This window comes from Dromaius novaehollandiae, chromosome 18 (genome assembly GCF_036370855.1).
Source record: "Dromaius novaehollandiae isolate bDroNov1 chromosome 18, bDroNov1.hap1, whole genome shotgun sequence".
NCBI classification, from domain to species: Eukaryota; Metazoa; Chordata; class Aves; order Casuariiformes; family Dromaiidae; genus Dromaius; species Dromaius novaehollandiae.
Genome location: NC_088115.1, coordinates 16,670,716 through 16,694,067, shown reverse-complemented (window position 1 = coordinate 16,694,067; position 23,352 = coordinate 16,670,716). Strand labels below are relative to the sequence as shown.

General features: G+C 43.5%; 1 protein-coding gene and 1 long non-coding RNA gene across 6 annotated transcripts in view; one reads left to right on the top strand and one right to left on the bottom strand.

Moving 5' to 3' along the window:
* Window positions 1-18,422, bottom strand: part of ASPSCR1 (ASPSCR1 tether for SLC2A4, UBX domain containing) — a 58,154-nt gene extending 39,732 nt beyond the window's left edge. Inside the window, exons 1-4 of one of the 5 annotated variants that reach the window (XM_064522943.1) lie at window positions 18,258-18,422; window positions 18,131-18,186; window positions 16,679-16,793; window positions 10,550-10,650 (exon numbers count right to left, since the gene is read on the bottom strand). In XM_064522943.1, the coding sequence (XP_064379013.1) occupies window positions 10,550-10,650; window positions 16,679-16,793; window positions 18,131-18,186; window positions 18,258-18,356 (371 nt within the window). In that variant the 5' untranslated portion in view covers window positions 18,357-18,422. Of the gene's footprint in view, window positions 1-10,549; window positions 10,651-16,678; window positions 16,794-17,427; window positions 17,625-18,130 lie in introns of those variants that run through there. The other 4 variants (XM_064522945.1, XM_064522944.1, XM_064522946.1 and 1 more) reach the window with 4 other exon arrangements.
* A 111-nt stretch (window positions 18,423-18,533) lies between these two features.
* On the top strand, window positions 18,534-22,820 carry LOC112990973 (uncharacterized). Its single transcript, XR_003261199.2, has 2 exons — window positions 18,534-19,415; window positions 20,918-22,820. It is a non-coding gene; the product is annotated as an uncharacterized LOC112990973 (long non-coding RNA).
* The last annotated feature ends 532 nt before the right edge of the window (window positions 22,821-23,352 follow it).

Below are 23,352 nucleotides of genomic sequence, written 5' to 3'. Positions count from 1 at the left end.
GCTTCTCTAAATTCTAATCAGATAGCTGCCACACATTTTCTGCGTCTTTCATTACCAAAAAAGCCAGTACTGGTAACATTGGTAAGTCACAGACCAGAATTTTGGTCACAGAGCTAGTAATAGTCCCTTAGTACCTACCTCTGGACTTGGCACAAAGTCTAGTTCCAACAGTCTCAGTATTCAAGTTAAGAAAGAATCATCACAGATGCTAACCTTTAGCACTGCACTTGGCTTAGCCTCAGTATGCGCTTAAGAAGGTACAGTCTACCACTCTGATTTGGGCCGAGCGATCAGGTTTAGTTTATGAATCTTTCCTTCTACTCCAGGGAAGGATGGTTCGATGCTGTAATTCACTTCTGAGATGATGTTCCGATCTGCCCTACCCTGAGGTATCTCCCAGCTTCAGAGAAGGGGATTCAGTTTGTGCCGAGAATATTTACAGAACTGACAGATCAAAGAGACGCAAGTTCTTTTTCTCATTGCCAGTCAAGAAGCTGTGAAGCAGATTCTCCCACTTACTGGTTGGCATATAGGACTAGCAAAAAAAGTTTCCCTTTGGAATCAGCATTCTTCTGAATCTGATTGTCCCCTTCAAGAGCAAACAAACAATAACAAGTGTTGATGGTAGATTACTCTGTGGGGGAAAAATCTGCACACCAAGTAGCGATCCAGCACAGAATACTCATCCAGACAAATAAAGGTAACAATTATATACATTCATCTAAGGTTAAAAACATACACACACACACACACCACCACCACCACCAAGCCTGCATACGACTTGAACCCTGGAGATTTGATGCAATTGGCAATCAGAAAGGCAAAGAAGCATTACAGTAAACTCAAGTAATTAAAATTAAATGGGATAAAATAAGAAAATGCCAAGCGTTAAAAATAAATTCTTTATTATCTGCTTCTCTAAACAGTAGATTGTTATGGATGGAGACCACCAAACTCCACTCTGCTGCCAAAGACAGCAAGAGAAAACTGAACGCAAGCAGGATCATTCTGTCTTGAGTACCATCAGAAAGCAAAGTATGATAAAAAGGGCACAGACTTATCCCCACCAAATACTGCAAATCAACATATTCTGGACATGCACCATGTGCCTGTGTAACCAGAGTAGAGTTCTAAGGACAGACAAATAGTATAGTTAGAACTTCAGGGAGAATGAAAAGGAATATGATAAACATAATTTCAAAAAGGAGCAAATGTGGAAAACCCTCCAACACAATGTTCTTAATGAAAAAATGGAGCAACATTTTTAGCAATACACCTCAAATGTTTGTAGAAAGGTAAAAAGCCTTCAAGAAATAAGCAGTACTTTACACTGAACTACTGAAATCTGCGAGAGAAGTAGATTCAACAACAGGAGAAAGAATCTCTTTCATGTTGGTCTCCCTTTCAATGATCAGAGTGAAACTCAAATTGAAATCAGCTGAGAATGTGGTGAAACATGAGCAGATGAAGAATAGATTGCTTCTCCCCCTCAAGCACATGAATGCCAAAAGGTGACCAGGAGAACACTGTCCATCCTGGGGACAATTGCGGTTAGGAGAGATGGCTAGTTGAATTCTCAAAATCCTTTTTTCAAAAGCTTTAGATTCAGACTGTCAGCCTAACTCAGCAGGGGAAACTACAAAACAAAAGGTGAAACAGTTGCCCGAGGATATTCCCCATCAACACGGTGAGAACTCACGAGACTTATCCTTCTTCGTAACACTGCGGTGTTCAGCAGTTATTGTTAACACATTCTGTGCGGAGCTCTGTATCATTTCAGTTACGACCAGAACATCCCTTAGTAACGAGCTAGTATATACCATCTGCACTGCAACAGCTGTTCTATCATCAAAAGCAAAACAGCTGAAATTCTTCCTCACTGCAAAATCCCTTGATCTTAGTACTCTCTGTAGTCCAGCCTCTGAAAAGACTGGCTTTCCCCATGCCTCACACCAGCAGGAAACAATCACCCATCACCTGCTACTTTAACAGAAACTCTTTGCTGCAAATCAGCTAATGAAATCCACCTGATGGCCTAGTAAAGGGATACATCCTTACTCTGCTCCTGAGGCCTCTGACAAAAGAGGCAGAAGCCAGTTCCTGAAGGCAACTTGACATTTTATGCTCTATTACCCCTGTGTTGGCTACTAAATTCAAGCAGAGCTTTGCAAGGGGCTTACTTAGAGGGTTATGTAAACACTCACGCTTAACAGTCTCTTCAGTTATTCAATTCTAGTCCTTGCAGTGAACTTTACAGGAAAAAGCAAAGCCTTCAGGACCCTGGCAGCTTGAAAAAAACTGCAGTATTTTTCTCTGGAAACAAGTTTCTTTAAAAATCTGTTACAGAAAAATATTTCCACTTCAACAGTTTCTCTGCATTGTTCATAATTCTGCAGCAGCAGTCGTAGCCACACATTCCCCTAAACACATTTGTAAAACATTTCTCAACTTGGTGTCCAAGTGCCACAAAATTTAAGTATGAACTCAGACTGTTTACATCTAATATATTCCTTGTACCTCTAAACTGTACTTTCAGGGACTCACTCTCCATCTTTTCTTTTAATTTGTGGATGTCATACCTGGGGAGGGAACAGGAAAAGATTATAAGAAAAGGATTTAATGACAGTGATCAAGGCTAGGTTCATTCCAACTCTTACTGGAAAGGAGTTTAATGAACAGAGTTCCATTACTCAAAACACTCTCCCTTCAGTATCATGTGATTTAAACATAAGTGTTCTCAGGTACAACATTCCCAGACACAAAGCTACTTCTGGGGCTTATGGGAGTATCGCTTAAGTGGTAGCCAAAATCCATTCAGGCAAGTGAGTGTCCGATTCTGAAGTGACCACACACATCACATAGCATAGCTGTGCTGTGGCCACACTGACTACTGCTGTTAGTAAGGCTTCTATTTCATAGCAGGTAGTCACAAAAAGTCATGCAACAAACCCAACCCAGAGGTGATTATTGTAACAATCATTATGGAAAGACTACCTTAAGACAGGGAAAAAATTTCTGTCCAGGTAAGAATGAAAGAAAATAGTCCTCAGCACCATGGCAATCTGCTTGCACAGTAGTAGACAAAAGTCTGCATACCCAAACGCACCGTACTACTTTCCAGTGCAGTGGCTCCAGTAATCTTACATATCATCATAATGTCCAATCAAAGCTGCCTGACATCATATACATGTGTTAATATCATCTTATGTAGTCTTTCTATAATGTGATTTGGATCACATCACAGATTAGCAGTTTAGAAGACTATCTATCTACATATATATACACACACATTTATATACAATCAGTGTTTTACATCACATTTAACATAAGTCTATTTAGCCCAGTAGAAAGTGACAAAACAAACTGAGCAGGGAAGGAGTCAACCAGCCTACAGAGCAGAAACAGAAGGGAAATAGCCAGGAAGTTCCAGGAAGATTCATCAAGGATATTTACATTTAGACTCAAAACCCAGTTTCAAAGAAACGTGAGGTAGGTGGAACCAGAAGTCATTCAGAACTGAGGCAGACACCTGGAAAACTATGATACTCAAATCCTTGAGTAATACTTAAGAGCAAGAACACATCAAAGAGTTCCAGATGGAGGGATGTGGGGGAGCAAACCTGTTAAGCACAGACTAGAATTTAGATCCCTATTTGTTTTAATTGTAGCAGTCTATCTTCAATCCTGATCTCAAAGTTAAAACCTAAGCCTTTCTAAATAAAGCATGCAATAGCACAGTGATATGGGACAAGGCGAGTCAGAACAAAACTGACAAGCTCCAGTTGCTGTTCTTCCACAGAGATAACAAATCCAAACAGAGCAACATGTAAAACCAGTCTTGAGGGATGGGTCTGATTCGGCAAAGTCAGGGGCTGAGAACTACTTCCAGACTAGCTGCAACAGGTCACAATGGGATTACTCAGGTATACTCAGGTAGCAGTTTTTGGAACACACTTCTTTCAACTAACACACCAAATCCCCTCCTACAGAACGTAAATGGCAGACACACCCACAGCATCCTAATTCATACATTCAAGCTTCAGATTATGAAAAACAATTATCTTCCTAACTCAGTATCAACAACCAAAAAAAGAACTAGAGCGACTCTGCCGTGACTTGGGGTTCTGCAATCAGTTATTCACTGTCAAGGACAGAAAGCTGTATACGGCGCTCTGCGGGAATCAAGAGATCAAGTCCCTAGAACAGAATGGAGTTTGTTGAAAGACTGCTGGGCAAACGAAGGACAGATGGAAAGAAAATACTGGAAATGCAAATCTCATGGCCGAGATAGAGCAGCACAGATAACAACAGCTAAGCAAGAGAAGGTGAGGAATAAAAACTAAACAGGAATGGAAGAAGTGGGAGAGTTGTGTTAGTTACCATCAAAACTGAGATCCATGAAAGGATCTGACAGGTGGATATGAAGAACTGTCATTAGTATGACAATGTCTGCCAAAGGTATCATCTGCAAGATACTGGAGCAGATGAACAGCTATCTGCACCAGTGTGACTATTCTTACATGACCCCTTGTCTGCTGTTACTCAGACACTGAAGTAGCTGAAAGTGCTGCCAAAACCAGATGGAAAGCTGGTTCCATTATCCCAGGCATTCTCCCACACATCAAGAAGACCCTACTTGCAGTTGTGTTTATAAATCCTGCAGCTGCTAGCCTATTCAAAATAATGCCAGCAAAATATCAGCAAACAAGACAAATCTCTGGTTAACACAAACCTCTGAGTTACTTCGGTCTCAAGAAGCACTTAACAGCTGTCACTTAGCCTGTTTCTAATCCGGGGAGGTGAGGGGGGTCTTAAAAAGACTCCTAAAAGACTCACCTGCAGTACTACTCTCATATGCTTTCAGGAAGAGGTGATCAGGAGATCAAACAGAAAAGAAGCAAGAGTTCAATAACGAGTGGGCTTTGCTTACGTTCTAGCAAGAAAGGCAAACCTCTGCTCACATTCTGTAAAGGTCTAGATGTTTTCTACTCCAAGGGAAGGTCCAAAAACAAGATACATAACAGAATTCTTCGGTCAATTCTCACCACAGGTCCCCCTCCCTCTAAGCAGTTATCTTTGACTGTCTCTGAGCTTTCAAAGTCACTGGCCTTTCCTGATTTTCCTAATCTTGTTTACTTGGCCACTTTCAGGGAGTTGTCGTTCCCCTCTCTTCCACTCTCAGGAGCAAAATGTGCCCCCTCACACTCAGTCTTTGGCTCCTCACTTTATACTAAGATCTCAAAATGACAGCATCTCCTGGAGAAGTTGTAGCAATCAGCCTAATGCTAATGTGAACATTTTCTCTCTCAACCATTAAAACTGTCCCTTTCCACCTACTTTTGTATCTTGGCTGCTCTGACATCACCTCTTGGCTGTCTCTTCCTCATCTGAAACTAAGTATGAGTAAATTCGTGATATCTATCCTCACTCAAACCCTCTCCTCCTTTATCATTATTACATTCAAAGTTTCATTATTTATGAAAAATAATTAACTTTCTAATTCATTCTAAATGATCAACAACCAAAAAAATCTGTTTTACAAGGCCTGCAAATTTTTTATTTTTTACTCCCTTCCCCTTTACATTTCCAACTCACTCCTCAATTTTTCCAAAATTCATGCTTTTCCCTCTACATCTACAGGCCTATCACTTACTCATCCTCACTGCAGCTTGACTAGATAGTGTCTTCTCTAGATTCCCGCACAAATACATTCCACTCTCCTCAAAACATGATGTTCTTCTGCCTTGTCCACCCCATCTAGCATTTCATTACTAAACTTACTTTGCTTACGTGGTTCAATCACAGAACTTACTTTCAACTCCATTCACTGTCTTCAAGTTTAAGCTTATCATCATCTCGAAAACCCGTCTCTCCAAATTCGTCCTTAGTCAAATATGACACAGTTACTGCCCCTTCCACTCTGCTTATTCTTTTACTTTGTCCATCTACATGTTAAGATTCTCAATATCCTGTGTTCTCACGCAGTGTCCCAAGCACAGTACAGTCCCTCCTAGCCATCCCATTCGTGGCATACATTACAGTTCTTTGCCCTTTAAAAACAAGTATTCAAAACTTGCAGTCCCTTTGAAAAATCACATGATTGAACCAGAAACAGACCCCTGTAGAGCAGAAACAGGAGTCAAATCAGAAAACTGTTACATAAGTATATCAAAATATAAAGGAAGGAAATCAAGACACTTGCAGGTAGGAGAAAGCTTTCTATTTACAGGGTTCCAGCATTTTGTTGTGGTAAGCTGGAAAAGATCACTCAGAATTAGGGAGTTTCCTACTGGGCACAAGCTACTGCAAAGCACTTTGAAGAAAAAGCAAAGGAGGACTCAGAGACAAATAGCACAGAAAACAACCCCTTGAAAACCAAGCTATACAATGAATGCTCATTGTTTTAGAGTTTCTGGGTTAGGAACCCAGAACCAACAACCAACCAACCTTATACAAAAATGAAATGTCTGAAATGTTGTTTTATGCAAACTGTCATGGAGCATGGAACACGCTCCAGTGCTGGATTAGGCAAGCCCATGTGGATCTCGTGCCTCAGACCGAGGCTCCTGCCTCCCACAGTCATTTTGCAGCAGTAACTCAGTAAGTTCTAAAGGCCCACACTTGATGAGGAAAGGTAGAAAAAAAATCTTGTGTCCCGACTGGAAGCTTGGAACAAAACAGCACCTAAGACTACCATTAGCACACCATAGCAGCCTGTGTATGCTCGGACTTTTCCAGACAATTCAGGACAGCTAGTCATCCCTACCTTACTGCTAGCATTGATGCTTCCAAGCAGCACTGGCTATATCCTCACAGAAATCCTTCTGCATCTGGGGAAGTAACATCTGATACATTCTCAAAAGGAAAACTACATAAAAGTGCACAAAACAAAGGACTGCTGAGGCAAGGAAGAAATGGTACTGACTGTTTATAGCTTGCAGTTCTTCTCTGGAAACACAGAAAGGGGCAAAAACAGCAAGAGGAACAAAAGCTTAAACCTCAAGTTGCCTGTCTATCACAAAAGGTGAATGATCACCATTTAGGAAGACAGAAGCTGAAGCACAATGGAACACACATCCTCAAACAGACCCATAAGAGGGCAAACTAATTTGACTTACATAACCTCACTTCATTCACCTTTCCAAAACTTCTTTCTACTTCAATCCAAGGAACAATATGAAGAACCCTCTAAAAACATGTGGAAAAATACCTGAACATAGTGAACAATACCACAAAAATAGCAGAGAGTCATAGTCATTGCCAAAATTGTCTTCAGTTGTCCAGACTGCAATCACTGTCTATGTGAAACAGTCTCTAAAGTGACTGAAGCTGCAAGACAGGCAAGAGTGTGAAACAGAAAAGCAACAGTGCTCCCATGCCTGATGCTAAAAGGGTGTACATCGCTTGTGCCCTCAACCAGTCCCTGCAGAACAGACTCAAAGCAAAGATCCCCAAGAGACTTGTTTTATTTTTTCTCTTGGAAGCCAGCAGGCTCCTCCTCCAGCTGCTGCTAATCCATTACATGCATTCACTGAGGCAAGCACACACATCAAACACAATGTCATTTCTTTGATGTGCTGTTCTTCAGAAGGGGAACGGCAGGCAGATTAGATTCCTTCATGTAGTGATCTGACAGGGCCTGTAAACATCTTGTGCAAGGACTGCCGCACGCTGAGAGGAGGAGCAGCCTGGAATAGCTTCCAGACCTTCTTCAGACCCAATTAGCCAAGATGGACGCTGGAGACCCAGGGGAAATTCCAGTGGATTTAGCATACTTCCCCTCACGCACTTACAGCAGCTGAGCATTCCAGGAAAATGTCTCCGACTGGAAAGTCCAAGGAAGGATTCAGCAAAAGTCAACAACTAGTTGACTAGTTAGTCAGCTAAGTCAGTACACACCAGAAAGCAGCACAACTCATGAAATTTATATTGATGGCTATATAGATCCAGCTCACTATATGATTAAGTCACCCCCAGCATCTTTGCCACTTGTTGAATTTACTAAATCTGCAAATACCATCCAAATATCTGAACTCAGCTTCCAGAGGGCAGAAAAGAACAGCTGTATCTTATGAACTGAAGCTAATAATGCTTAGCACTCTGTGGCAGTTAAATTCTTCAAAGAGCGGTATGTACTTTAATTAGTAGTGTTACAATAACCTGTAACAAATAAAAACACTCCAAAGGAGCAAAATTATATAAGAAAGCTCAAATTTTCAACTAAGGAAATACTAACTAATGTGTGAGAAAGCCACATAAGGGCTATTTATCACTATCTGCAACTACCCCCCTACCAGTCTAGCAGTTCCCAAACTGCAACAGGCACTTCTCCCATAGGGCAAAGAATGTTGCAAGGTACAACAGGGGCCTTAAAAACATCCAGAAAAATTACACCTGGCTTTTATCTCCCCATTCCCCTCTTGCCTCCTCCTTTCCTCTTTCCCACCTCAAAAAAAAAAAAAAAAAAATCCTTACTCTCTAGTGTTTACATGAAGACTGTCCTTTTTGACTTAAGAGTAAATGCTATAGAATAGACCTGGTCCCCAACCATTAAGGAAATGAAGAAAAGAGGAGAATGAATAAGAAACACATTTATATAGTTCTAGGGTCACTAGACTACCTCAGGCATTTCCTCAGATTACGTTTTGATGGATGATACAAAACACTGAGTAGCAATACTGACATAAGCCATTTCTACCCATCATGCTGCTTCCCTCTTTTGTACCATCGTTTCAGATACACTGCACTTTTCACAACTGTCTATGAGAGACAAATGTGAACTGGATGAGGAAACTGATCTGCCTGAGAGATAGCACAGAGGAAAAATACTACTTTTCAGCTGAATCAGCTACTTGAGCCAATTCCCCCACAAAGCTACACAACTACTGCCACCAGCACAGAGAAGGGAGGCAAGGAGAGTTAGAAAGGAGGGCTAGAAGCAAGCAGTAACTGTTCAATCCACTGCTGCCACCTAAAGTTGCTTCTGACCTGCCTCCCACCCCTGTCTCCCTCCCTTGGGCCAGCACTCGAACCAGCCGGTGGGCTAAGCTGGCAGAAAACTAACGGCCCACCAGCGGAAGGCTGGAAGATTTAGCTCCTCTGTCCTGGAAACAGCTCCAGGCACACAACTCAACTCAGCTGTGCTACCCCGACTTAAGGAGGTACTTTTAGCCAGTTCAACCCCACCCAGCGCTTGGCCACCTATGCTTTTAGGCTACTTCAACTGCAGTGTAGAACAAGCAACTTTAAACTTCAGTGAAAGTAATTTATGCTAGTACGTATTAGTCTTCAGTGTGGGCTAAAACATACTTGTAACTGGTCAGTTACTCATGGCTCAGCTGCCAGGTGAGGACCCATCATTTTGCATCTTGTAACTGTATCCTAAAAGGTTGGGCTTATCTGAGGGCTATCACCAGGAAGATCACTCATTTCATAGTTTTTTTAATACCACAGCCTTGGAGACTTCAGAAGTTCTGACACAGAAGGCTACAGTCACTTCAGATGCGTATTTAAGTGTTTTCAGAAATTAACAAAAATAGTTCCTAGCTGCACAACACTGTGGCACAGTATCTGTACAGTGAAGTAAGAGCTTCAAATGCAAAAGAAGCAAAAAGTTCTTCTGTCAAATTAGAAATAGCCTGGAGCAACTGGCAGAAGGTGAGAAATGTAAGAGCTAGAAACACAAGCTAGAAAGACAGGATTGAAAAGACATTTTATCGTGAAATAGGTAAATGCAAACACAATAGAAAAAGTTGAAAATCTGTTCAGAATAGAATGGCTGTCACAGCTTAAAGACTCTGTCTTTCAAGCCACACAAAAAAAAAAAGTCTTTGGAGAAGAGTTTATTCGTTTGACACTTCAAAATACAGCATTTTTAAGTAAAAACAAAAGACAGAAGGAATCACTGAATGTGGACTGGACTCAAATAAGAAGACTTCTAACCCACGTACATATTTAATAAATGTAAACCCAGGTAGAACATGAGACCAAGAATAGACTAGAAGTTCTTCTATTTAAATAGGATCTAATCAGCCATTTGAATATACCACATTAACCTCCTGAGAGCTTCAGATTTCCTTGAAGAACCTACACAAATCCCAGCCGCAAAAGCCATAGTACCTCGATTAAAAAAGAACCCCCTCCACCACATGGAGCTGCCGAGCTGAAATGCAGAGCAGAGCAGGTGATCAAGTTGATCTAGACTAGTTTCTCATCTCTGGCAGTACAACGCACTTCAAAGAAGTTTGTGCAAAAGACAGGTGCAGTAATATATCTGGGTATAGTTTCTTCCTAGCCTCAGCAGTTTCTTAACAGTTTATGCCCTGAAGCAGGAGGGCTACTCCAGGATCTAAAAATAATAATGAAACTATGGAGTGTCAAATTTGAAAGAGCAAGGGAAGATAAGTGTGTGTGTTGTAAAGGGAAAAATACAGTCAAATAAAGGCCAATTCTACAAATCTGCAGGTTTTAACTGGATCACTCTAATGACAACTAGCTGCTGTCATGCAGGAATACATCCAAACAAGTATTTTTTCCTTGCATTGCTCACCTGGTCTCTGCAAAATGGTTGAGAAGCTCCCACAAAGTCTGTTGACAAAGAAAGGTGTCCTGTAAACGGGAGCCATCATCTAAATGTAATGCAATCCGAACCTATAGGGAAAATACACTGAATTAACCTGAAAATTGAAGGAAACTTTCTCACAACAGCCTTTTCTTCAAATATTTCAACTATCTCTAGAACCTGTTATCCATACAGATGAGACTTCCTCCTCAACACTTGCTGCAGATGATTACATTAGTTTAGAAATGCTGAAGGGTATTCAATATATGGTTTTAGAAATTGGTATTTACAATAATTCTATTCTAACATGAATGTAAATGCTAACATTTTTAATTCTATAGTGAAGAGCTTCATTTGGGCAGTTCGTTAGCATTTCAGTCTTCTCTCACATCACTGAAGATTTAATATGACTGTATGACTTCAGTTAATAAGACTTACAAAGTTGCTTTCTGAGTCTAAAACCCCTTTAGCACTGCAAAAAATTACCACTTCGGCAATCTCACATGAGACGTCTTCCTCTCATCTGGACAATCCATAATATATTCTCAGGCAGCAGGAATGCATTGCATGATACTGGGTAGAAATATTTATGGGCACATCAGACAACATTTTTAAAACTTCTATATTGCCAGACCTAAAGTTACATAGCTAAATAAATATAATATGAGGATAATATGAGGATTAGAACTCAAATCTCCTAACTCCAGACTCCTACTCATATTTGTACTGAACTACAATGCAGATTGCACCATAAAATACAGAGCTTAATCTCTAGATTAAATCAGCCCACAAGGGAGAAACAAAAAAATCACAGTTGGATTTTAGTTCTTGAAAATAAAGACTCTTCTTCATAGTTATCGATGAAGTAAAAATATACATACAATCCAATGAGCTGTTAATTCTGCTTTCACAACAGAGCATGTATTTGGGGAAACATCTAAGAGGTCAAACTAGGAAAATAGTCTATAGATTAAATCATGGTCACATCTGACCCAATTCTGAGCAATACTGCAGTTCAAAACTATTTACTCTGCAATGTTAGCGCTACTTTGTGTCAATCTAATGCCTCAGGATTTAACTCAGAACTCTGCTGTGCCTCATACCGTACAAACATACCATGTCTATTCTAAGAGCTTACAATTTGAGTAAACTAGACGTAGAAATTGAGACAAATTACTGGAAGAGCTCACTGTTGTTACTAACTCTGTCTATAGAAACAGCAGGACAAACAAGTCTCGCTGTAACTCAAACGTCCACCAGCCTGCCCAGTATAGCTATCCAAGGACATCTCCACACTCTAGACTCCATTTCTCTGTGAATTATCTCAAAGAATTCTGGAGGACATCCATTTGACTACAATTTTTTTTTTTTTTAAAGACAAAGTATATTCTTGGCTTCCATATAATCCTAAGTGAGAAGAAAAAAAGAGGCCCTTATAAAGAAATCTTCCCTTGATTCAGAAGACAGAGAAAAGAAGAATCACACTATGTTTTCCAAATAATACGATGCTGGTGGAGACCAAAAAGCATCTCTACAAGCACGATAAAGCTGATCTTCCTTTCCATAATCGTATAAATTCACAGTCAAAGAGAAATCACAAATTCATAGAAATTTTGAGCATGAGGTGTGGCTAGATATCCTCAAAGGGCCTGCAGAATTTAAAACTTTAGCTTCAAGAAAAAGAAGAGAGACGAGCATAGAAGAGCACATTTCTGAGTCTCTGGACAGACTGGAAGCAAGCATATCCACCAGTTATTGAGTCAGAAGATGCAGAGGAAGAAGAGAAAGGACTCAGGCCAAAGCCTATGGAGCTTCCAAAGAAAATAAGCAGGAATTCGGAGGATCTTTTGGACAAGCAATTGGAAAAAATCAAATGAGAACAGGAGAGGACACACTCTTTAAGTCAAAAGAGGACACGGTCACAGAAAGGCAGTCACAAGTATTAAAAGCAGCTGACAGACTGACAGGGGAATAAGGCTACAGTACTCATCCTGCATCTTGGCTTTAAAAAAGTCATTGGGAACTGTGAAGAGAACAGTTTCAGTGCAAGTGTCAGATTCATCCTGCAAAAAAAGTCCAAGGCAAAATTTGAAGACTACAGATAATGGGTGTAGGAAGCACATTTGGTAAACTTAAGATGAAAGAGCTGAAGGGGGCAAATGGCAACACAGGTAGATTTTCTAAGACTTCTGCGGGTTTTTTACCCCAATTTTCTGCTAGTTGCTCATTTGTCAACATAGCAAAACAAAGAAGCGGGGAGAAAACTTAATCGCCACAATAGTTTTGCGTTTAGTTCAGGATAAAATGAATGCTGGGATCATTAACTCCTCTCTAGGAGTCAGTTCCACAATGTGAGATCTGCTTTTCTGAACATTCACTCACTCTTTCAGCACTTTTCAGCTTATGCACTGTTCTAGCAGGATGTGCGAAAGGTGGTCACACTCTCTAAGGAAGAGAATAAAATCTCATGTAACATATCTCAGTTTCAGAGGACACTGATTAAAATGTCAGATCTTGACCTGAACTACATTCAGAGAAAGATCAATGCAGGAATCCCAAGTAACAGGTTCACACCTTGGGTCTTCACAAGCAATTGAGATGTTCTGTTTTACACTAGCTGAAACTTTATAGCAAGGGATTTCACAGCTATATAGAATGAATTTCAATAACCCAGACAGGAGGTCATGAACTCATTGATGCAGCTGCATAAACTAAAATACCAACACGGAGCTCTGCAGACTAAGCACTGATTTGGGAAAGAACTTCCCTGAGGCAGAACAAACAGCATACTTGCCCATCTACACAGAGAAACAATGAACATGGTTCAAATCTATCCTTTTTATTTAAGATTTTGAAGACCTAACTATTACTGAGTCCAAAACGACTACATGTGCAACTTGCAGCTCTCTAATACTTCCTAACTACCAAATTTTAACACGCAGTTTAAGAGTAAAACAAAATCTCAAAAATAATTCCTGGCTTTCAATTACCATGTTCTTAAACACCTGCAGACAGCATTAGAATAGAAGGCAAGGGACAGCTGCCTGTTCTAATAAGCTTTTCTCAATCTGGAGAGTTAAAATTCACATTCATGAGCAGGTGCTCATGCAGTTTCTACACATTCTTCTGAGAATTGAGGAAAAAATCCAAAAACAAACACACTGAGGACAGTCCTGAAGAACTTTAAACTCCTACTGACTCCAAAGGAAAAATCTAGCACCTGGCCAAGAAAGGGAGAATGGCAAAGCACTTCAAGCTGTAATCCTTACTTTTTAGAGAACATTCAGCCTTCTTTCTCAAAATGACTACTGCTTTAAGTATGCCAAATTAGCTCACCTGGCTAAAAAAAAGTAAACAAAAGTACCCATCACATAGTATCTAGTGTTTCTAGTCAACTGCGGTTTTCTGAAGTCCCCAAAATCAGCTTTATTCAGGAGTCTGGGAAGGACATAAGACTAGGACACCAACAGGAGTTTTCTTCCAATTTGAGTTTTCATATGACACTATCAACAACCTCAGGGCAAAATTTATGTTTTTGAAGAGAGATATATGAAAAAATAGACACCACACACTCCAGCAATCTACAGTGATTGCCTTGGTGGCCTGTGTTTGTCATCTACCTCAGCTCCTGCATTCACAGGACTGCAAACTGTGATCCGCTGGAGCCAGCAATTTTTTTGCGTGAAGGAAACAGTGGCACCACCAGCAACTAGCCAACAGAACTAAGTAGTTTCATCCCATCACTAACATGACCTCCTGTTTTTTCGATGCTGAAGACAAGCCTTAGATTATTCTCAGCTACAGCAGAGTGATGACAGCTGACATCACATTCTATAAGAATCCAGCCCAGAAATTCAGACTGCCAGTTGCATCAGTTTTTGGGCAACAGTTCAAAGCTAAGCTTGTCACGAAAATCATATTCAGTCAATTAGAAAATAAAAGTCTTTTTAAAAATCCCCGGCTCTATATAAAATATTACAGAGACCAGAGCCAATTATTTTCTAAGTTTACAAACATATAAGCAAAAGGCTAATGGCTTTATCACTAGAACTGTACTGATGGTGCCCCCAGATCACCTGCCATTGCAAGGGGAATTTGTTCAACTTTTCACTAAAGACATGTCTTACAGGAATCAAGGATTTTTACAGGCAGAGGCAAATCCAAAAACATTCTGTTTTAAAAATATCAGATCTGCTGAACAAATCAATGATTTATCAACATCTGTATTCTATCTCCTACTACCAAATGCTCCACAGGAAAGCACATCTATTTCCATGCACACTGTCTCAATAGAGGAGCTGATAACAAAAGGCACAGAAGCACATTCACCCCAACGCCACCACAACCAGCCTGTGTGATCGTGTCCACAGCTTGACTGCCCTTACATTACAGCATAACTCTAGTGTCAATTCTAGTAATGGAGTTATCCAGCTGTTTTAAACTTCCTGCAGTATTTGACATTAATTCCCTGTGGCAGGGAATTCTTTCAGTCAATTGTACCTTGTACAAAGGATTTTCTTGCATTGGCCATAAAATTCTTCCAAGTAAGATCTCTGTTCTGAGTTTATGGGGCAGCAACTCTGTTCAAACTGCACCCTTGACAAGCATATCTGCTTTTTTTTTTTTTTTACTCTTTACCCACAGTCCAAGGGAAGCCTCACTCCTGTAGTCTCTTCTGCTGAAACACAACGGAACAGTAACAACTTAAACTTTCATTAGCTCTTCTCTTCTGCAACCTAAGTAGTGACTCCAAGTTACGGCCTCTCTCATATACACAGTCCTTCTCACGCTTTCTGATATACTGGGTACATCATCTTTAAAAAAAAAAGTCGCTGTTTTCCTTCAGTATGACATCCCTCAAACTGGATGTAAATATCAGATAAAGTCATCACTGTATCATTCTGACAGAACTGCTTCCCTCTGGAACAGAAACTCAATGCCATCATAACCCTTTGTAACTAAAAATCATAGCAGATGCTACCAGCCTGTGGTATGTTTCTTCTTAATTAAATACATCATTCGGAGCTCAAACTTCCTTCTGCCACAAAGTCAAAAAGAAAACATTAGTGCGCAAAACAAAGCACAAGGAGGTTTTACAGAGAGAAACAGGGACAGCAAGGATCCTAAAAGCTGCACAGCACACCCACAATGAACGAGAGCAGAGGTTCCAAAACCTTCTTGCAGCATGAAGAAGTTCACATTTCAGCATCTGTATAAGTTAATGTTTGTGCTATAAGGTTAAGGCAACTGCCTGTAACAAAACAAGACTAACACAATTCAGAAGGCAGATGTATGGGATTAGCGTTAGCAGACCTGAAAACTTTCCCCAAATTTGAGAAACCCTGTATTAGGCAAGTCAGTAAGAAGAGCGATTGCTGTTAGTGACAGACAAATCTTCATTTGCAGACTGCTTAAACAAGATCATACATCATTATCATCACACAAAATGAAGTGTTTATGCTCATTAACAGCTATGCACTGTTTTAAAAGTTATGCCTCCAGCTACTATAATGACATGCACAAAAAGATTTTTAAATCTCATAAGAATAAACGTGACAAAAATTCTTACAGAACAAAGCATCCATAAGTACTTTCCAAATTGTACTGAAATGGCATATTCAACCACTGCTAAACACAGCATACCTCAGAAAAAAAAACTCTAAAGCTGTATGAACACATTGTGAACAGCAATGCTGGGAAAGAAGCAAAAGAGAAGCCTGTAACAGTTTGGTATTTGAGTTAAACCTTATAGAGGCAGACTATTATAACTGAAATAAAAATTAGGAAAGAGAACTAAATTAATAACTCAGCTGCTGAGCAAAGTCATCAGTGATCTTTAGGGTCTTACATACTTATGATTATTAGTTTCTCACCTGCCCAAAAGATCCCCCTATCCTCTAGCACAAAGCTGCAAAATCCCCCACTGTATGGCCTGTAAGCAAGGACTTCAGCTACTGAATTACTCCAAACTGTTTTCCACCCCCAACTATTCTTTGGGTGGTCTTCCACTCAAGCACTGGCCAAGAGTAATCACGCTCCGATCATTATACCTCACAAGATCATATGCAGCATGACTGAAAAGTGAATAAATGAGGTTTTGTTGTGGAATGGACATACCATGTTTCCCATTCCCACTCTGTTACAAGAGACTGGCACCATCTCCAGCTTGGCATTGTTGGGCAGCTTGGCAAATCTCCACTGCAGAGAGAGATCCAACATACTCCTCTGAAACCTGAAAGGAGAACAAACCCACTGAAGACACCAGGAACCATCGCATGCTCCGGAGCTAGCGAATCCTCCACGGGTGACTAGAAGCCACGGAGTAGGAGTCTGCAACGTACAACTGGTGATTCAGAAAACAGGCATCAAAAAAACTGATTCTGCATACCAAAACCCTACAGTTTATGGAGGTCGCAGATTTTATGAATGGCCACATATATGCCTCTCCTCAGACTTTAAGAGACAAACAACAACTCAATACACATTCATGTTTTGTGTTCAGTGCTAAAATAAAAGAAACTTTTTTACTTCAGTCAAATGAGTAACTTCTCGATTACTATGCTGTAATAGTCAAAACACCAGGTAAGAGAGGGAAAGGGTCTTATCAAACTGTGAACTAGAAGTGTGTGTGTACGGAGGGGCATCTTCATGGAAGTTACACGGGATCTCAGCATCCATCCCAAAAGTGAAGGGAATTTTGGGTGGGAAAATCTCCACAGAGTAATTTAAACAAAATTAATCTGAACCATATGGATACCTCTTCCTAGTGAGGACCATACAAATAATTTCCTCATGTACCACCACTTAATACCCACACGGCTACAAGTAAAGGTGCAAACAAAGACTAATCCCAGTCGGTAGCTTACGGACTGTTCAGGTTCCCCTAGGACCCTCCGCAGCCAAGGCGCACCGGTGCCAAGGGGCTCCCACCACCGGGTGCCCCCCCGCCAACGGTGTCGGGAGGGGGCTCCGGCAGCCGCGGCAGGGCGGGAGGAGGCGCGGAGCCGCGGGGGGACCAAAGAGAAAAGGCTGCGAGCGGCTCCCCGCCGGGAAGGGCCGCAGGCCGCGCCGCCCGCCCGCTGGGAGACTGCTCGGCGCCGGGGGGGGCCGCGGAGGGGGGGAGGGAGCCGGGCCCCCCCAGACGGTGGGGGAGGAGGGAGCCGGGCCCCCCCAGACGGTGGGGGGGGAGGGAGCCGGGCTCCCCCAGACGGTGGGGGGGGAGGGAGCCGGCCCCCCCCCGGAGGGAGCCGGGCCCCCCCAGACGGTGGGGGAGGAGGGAGCCGGGCCCCCCAGACGGTGGGGGAGAAGGGAGCCGCGGCCCCCTCCAGAGGGAGGGGGGAGCCGGGCCCCCCAGACGGTGGGGGGGGAGGGAGCCGGGCCACCCCCGGAGGGAGGGGACCGGGGGGGGGCAGGCCCTGGCGGGGGGAGTGACCAGGCCGCGGGCCCGGGGCGCGCGCTGCCCTGACGAGGCGGCCGGCGGCTCCGCAGCGCCGGGCCCGGCCGGGCAGGGCCTCTCGCACGCGGCGCGGCGGCAGCGCCCGCCAGAGCGACCCCAGCAGCGAGACTCACTTGAGGCCGTACTCGTCGGGGCTGGCGCCCTGCTTCCTGCAGACCTCCTCGAGGATCTGCCGAGAGAACCGAGCCATCAGCGGCCGCCGCGGGCCGCCCCTGCCGCCCGCCCCGGCCCCGCACCCACCTGCAGCAGCGCCGTGCCGGGCCCCACCCGCACCGTGACCCGCCGCCCGCTGGGGGCCAGCACCGACACCGCGGAGCCCCCCCCGCCCGCCGCCGCCATCTTCCCGCCCGCCCGCCGCAGCGCGGCCCTGCGCGGCCGGGGCGGAGCTGGGCCGCGGGCCGCCCCCTGCCGCCAGACCGCCCCGCCGCGCCGCGCCGCGCCGCCGCCCGGGCACCGGGGCCGTCGGCCCCCGCCCGCCCGCCACGGCCCGGCACGGCACGGCACGGCCCGGCACGGCACGGCACGGCCCGGCACGGCCGCCGCGGGGGGCTGCGGCTGAGGCGGGGTGCGGCGGCCGTTGCGGCACGCGGCCCCGCGAGACGGCTCCGGGGCGGCGGCGCTGCACGGGGAGCCGGAGCCCCCAAGCCGGGCCGGGCCGGGCCCGCGGCCCCCGGCGCCGAGCGTGGCCCCGCGCAGAACCGCGGAGAGGGGCAGCGCGCCAAGCGCCGGGCGGGCCCGGGCGTGCGGCCGCGGCTCGGTCTGGGTCTGGGTCTGGGGGCGGCGCGCTTTGCCGGCGGAGGCAGGGCGGGAGGGACCCTCCGGGCTCCCGGTGTCCTCGGGGAGACGCGGGCGCTGCGGCCCGGGCCGCCGGAGCGGCGGTGCCGCATCCCCTCGCTCTGCCGACGGGCTCCAAAGCGGAACCTGAAGTAATTATCCTTTCTCTGCCATTAACGTTTCCCGTAGCTACTGACAGTGCGTCGTATTTTCCTTTCCGGTGCTGGGATCAGTCGCCCAGCCTCCGCTAACATCACGGACCTCCTGCGGTGTTTGGCCTTCGCCCGGGGACGCGGGACGCGGTTCGGGCAGGCCCGGCCCGGCCCGGGAAGGCGCTGGCGCTGCTGCTGGCGCTGGCGCGCGGCCCCGGCGTCCTCCCGAGCCGGAGGGGCGCGTGTGGGGGCGGCACGGCCGCGTGCCGAGTGCGCGGCAGGAAAGCTGCGCGTTGGAGCTCTCGACCCTTTAGCAAGTGGCGATGGCAGAGCGACCAATGGCTGGAAACGCCTGTGCGTGCGATGAAGATACTGCTTGGCAAAACGCGTTTCAGGGAGAAGAGGAGAGCATCTGACTGCGCTGCCCTTGTCGGATGGGTCTCTGAACAGTGTCGCAACCAGGACACTGGTGGTAAGACACAGGGAGTGTGCCGCTGCCTATGAAAGAGGATTCTTGTGACCCCCCAAAAAAAGTTATTTCCTTTGGAGCCTTTCTCCTCACTCTCAGCACCACCTTTTTAGCGTTGAAGGCATTCTCAAGAGATTCAACTACAGTCTGTTTTGTTTGTGTTTTGTTTGCTCCTATCATAAAGAACTTTTAGTTCTGGTAACCACTGGAATTTATTTAGCTTAAGTTGTTACCACACTCCAAATATTTCCTCTACTTTTCCTATATTTATCATATATGTTAAGCTTAAGTCCCCACCACCACCCACCAGCTCCCACAAAAATGTCTGCTTTGCTTGGCTTATGAAGGAAAAAGATCCTTTTAAGGAAAGAGACTTTTGTTATAGATAACACTTTTTTTTTCACTGTATCAGCAGTATGAAAGAAGGGAGAATAAGAGAATGGGAAATTGGATGATGGAGGGACATCCCCTCGCTTATGCACGTAGCCTCCTAAGTCCACACCACATTATTACTACTCAGTAAGATGCACTAATGCTAATATAGGACATCCTAGTGTACAATATGTTGTTTAAAAGTAATGCTTAAAAATGTCTGTACAGACATGGTTTTGGATTTGCACTTTTCTATTCTGTTGGGAAGTATCATTGACATATTGCTTATACAGCTACAGTGTTCAGGGTACTGGAATCCTGGCCTGTGTCTGCGACTCCTAGATATATTAAAGAGGTTTAAGCTGATATATTTTACATCAGAGCTGGGATGGACAGGGAGTGTGCATGTGGCCAGTTATCACAGAAAAGCTGGCAACTGGTTAGTCCACATCAGCTGAATGACTTTCCGTAATATGTCAATATCCCGTAAGTTTTCTGTATGCTTTTTTTTTTAACTGTTTTAACTAAGCAACTACAGAACTTTCTGAGTATAATCATTATAGTTATATATGGAGGTATTACCACCATCCTTCTTTTACTTGTAATTTCTCAGCTTATACGCCAAAAAACTTTGCTCGTACTCTGAAATACAGCACTGCGTAACGCAGTTATGAACTGCAGTCCTTTCAAGGATCCCCCTTTCCAGGAGAGAGGACCACATCTTAGAACTGTGCCTAAACCATAGCAGGCTCGTAACAGTTCTGTCTGGTCAGGACACTCTGCCTGACTGGCTGGGAACAGCAGCAGAACAAGAGGATATGCAGTTACATTTCTCCCAGTATAAGGTTCCAGTTGTCAGCTCTCTGCACCCTCCGGGCTTCTGGAATCAGAGATTGCATCTTTACATCTAATAAAGCTGATGGATTTTTATTATATGAATTTACCCAGCTGTGTTTTGAACCCATCTAAGCTTTTGGCACACACAGGATGCCGGGCAATGGGTGCCACAGTTTGTGTTCTAAGACAGATGTACTTAAGTGTGTTTGTTTTGGAACATCCTCCTCAAATATCTTGGATAATTTATTTGGTATCACAGTTTTATTACAATTAATAATCATTCTCTGTTACCACAGGTCTATGGACATATTTCCTATAATTTCCGACCATTCAAATTGCCTTCTGCTGTAAAATCTGATCTGAAGAGGCATGAGGACTTAAGGGTAAGATTGTCCTGAAAGTTTCCACACGCCCACAAAAGGTGCAACAAATATCTGTGACTTGCAAATTCACTTCAGTCTTTAAAACAGGGCAAGAGACCAAAACTCTGCAGGTATCTAATGTGGAGTGAAGATCTCCCATCCTTCCACCAATTAATATCTTAATAGAAGGAAGCAAAAGAAGAAACAGTATTAGAAGGATTAAAATGTTAACATCAGTGATTACTTAGCTGCTGAGGTGGAGCAGTCATTCAATTTTAAAAGATACATTTTGGTTTAGATGGAACCCAGAAGTTTGGTCTCATTTCTGTATAGGAGGGTGGCCCTTATTTGATGTCAGAAGCATGCAGCTGTTTCTGTTTTGCATTTGAAAGTGACATATCCTTTAAAGAAATGTTGCTCCTGTTAAAAAGACACCAATGTAATTTGAGCTGAACATTTCTAAGTTGCAGGAGTAGAGAGATGAATCTAGTTTTTAATGGCATGTCATAATCAGAAAGTTGCATGGAGGTTAAGGGTCACATTTCATATCCAGAGCCACTTCTACTCTCAAATATTTATCTGAAATTAGAAGCATCAGGAAAGAAGGAAGGGGGAGGGAACTACAACCTGGAGCCCATTAAAATACTACAGAGAAAGAGGAACTCATTAGGGAATAGCTGAAAATTTCTTTAACAATTCAGATTTTTGCCACTGGCAGGATCAAGAGGATGCCTACAAATCTACTGGGTGAGTCTCAGCAAAACAGTGCCTCTATCATACTCTCAAAACTGTTTTTGAAAACACTAGGGACCCTTTGTGTTTTTTTTTTGTGATTACAGTGATGAAACTATAGAACAACCTTTCTCTTAAAACAGCTTTTAGGCAGCTAGTGGTGCTTTGCATTAGATAAATATTCTCAGCATTATGCATGTTTGCACTCAGTTACCTATCTACACAGAGAACAGTACATTCATTTGCTTCTTGATAAAGCATGGAAAAGCCCATCTTTTTTTCAAAAGGATAGGAAAGTGATTGTGAACATTTAGAAATATGCTGCAACCAATTTCAAAATATCACACAGGAAAATAATTATTTATCACAGTAATGACACTTCTGAAACGTATTTCCTCCTGTGTACTTGTACCAATGTTATGTGCTACTGATTATGCTGAGTCCCGGGAACATCCAGGAGGGAGGTTCCTAGTATAGCGTCACACAGCACTTCACATCCGTGACAAGAGTATAAATGGGCCATGTTGTCCTGTCTGTTGGGCTTCTCTTACCCCACCCCCTGCTGCACAAGGTCAGAAGAGACGGTGGGAAAGTAGTGTCACTATGCAAAAACAGGACTTTATCCGTTGGTGAATGGCCTTCTGTCAGGTAACTTACGCACACCCCAGCTTTTGGTTAATATAAAATCAACAGAAATGTGCCAGGGAACTTTGAGCCAGGGCTGCAGAGCTGCTTAAATCAGGTGCGAGAACCGGCTGCCAAGGGGAAACGTAGCTGTGACACGAGTCCATGCACAGGACTCCAGGTATCCTCGCCGTTTCTGACACCGAAACACTAAGGCAGCAAGTCTTGGAGCTACCTTGGTCTTGGCAGGGTACTCGGGAATTTCAAAACTGGCTTATTTGCTATTGTACAACATGCTCTAATATACTTTAACATACTGAATTACATTAGAACATACTGGAATATAATGTACAGCCTAATTCATTTTGATAGGTATTAAATTGAAACAGCATCTCCCTTTACACTACTCCCAAAAATTACAAATGTCTAGCTGGCCTCCTACATGCCTTACTTATACTGAAATAAAAATGCCGAATCTTCAGTTTCTGAAGCAGGAGTCCAGTTCTTTCACAGCTTTCTCTGAGCTTCCTTCCATACTGAGTCCAATCTATTCAGTGTAGGATGGCTCTTATGAAAACATTAAAACTTAGTGAAGCTTTCATGCTGACAGGCAATATTTCAAAATGCTCTGAAACAGCTGTGCACTCTGTTCTCTCAGAATTCAATAAATCAAAGAGTTAAACTGAAGCAAATTTAAACCTCTAGAAAAAAGCAGTCTCCCATGCCATACCCTTACACAGCCTTACACTTTTCTGCTAGCCCCCTAACTCCGTCATGATGGAGGTAATGTGAATGTTTTCCTGGGCTTTGGAAGGATGCCATCAGAAACCCTTCTGATGTATCTGAATTAAGAAAAATATGAAAGCTGAAGGGAGCTCAGCAAAGCCAAACTAGGTATAATTTAAGCTTCATTGCTTCACCTCTTTGGACAAAGGCTCAAAGATCTGCAACGTTAACATGCATTCCTTTTCATGCTAAGGTTCTTCTTCACATTCGGTTACCCCTTAATGCAC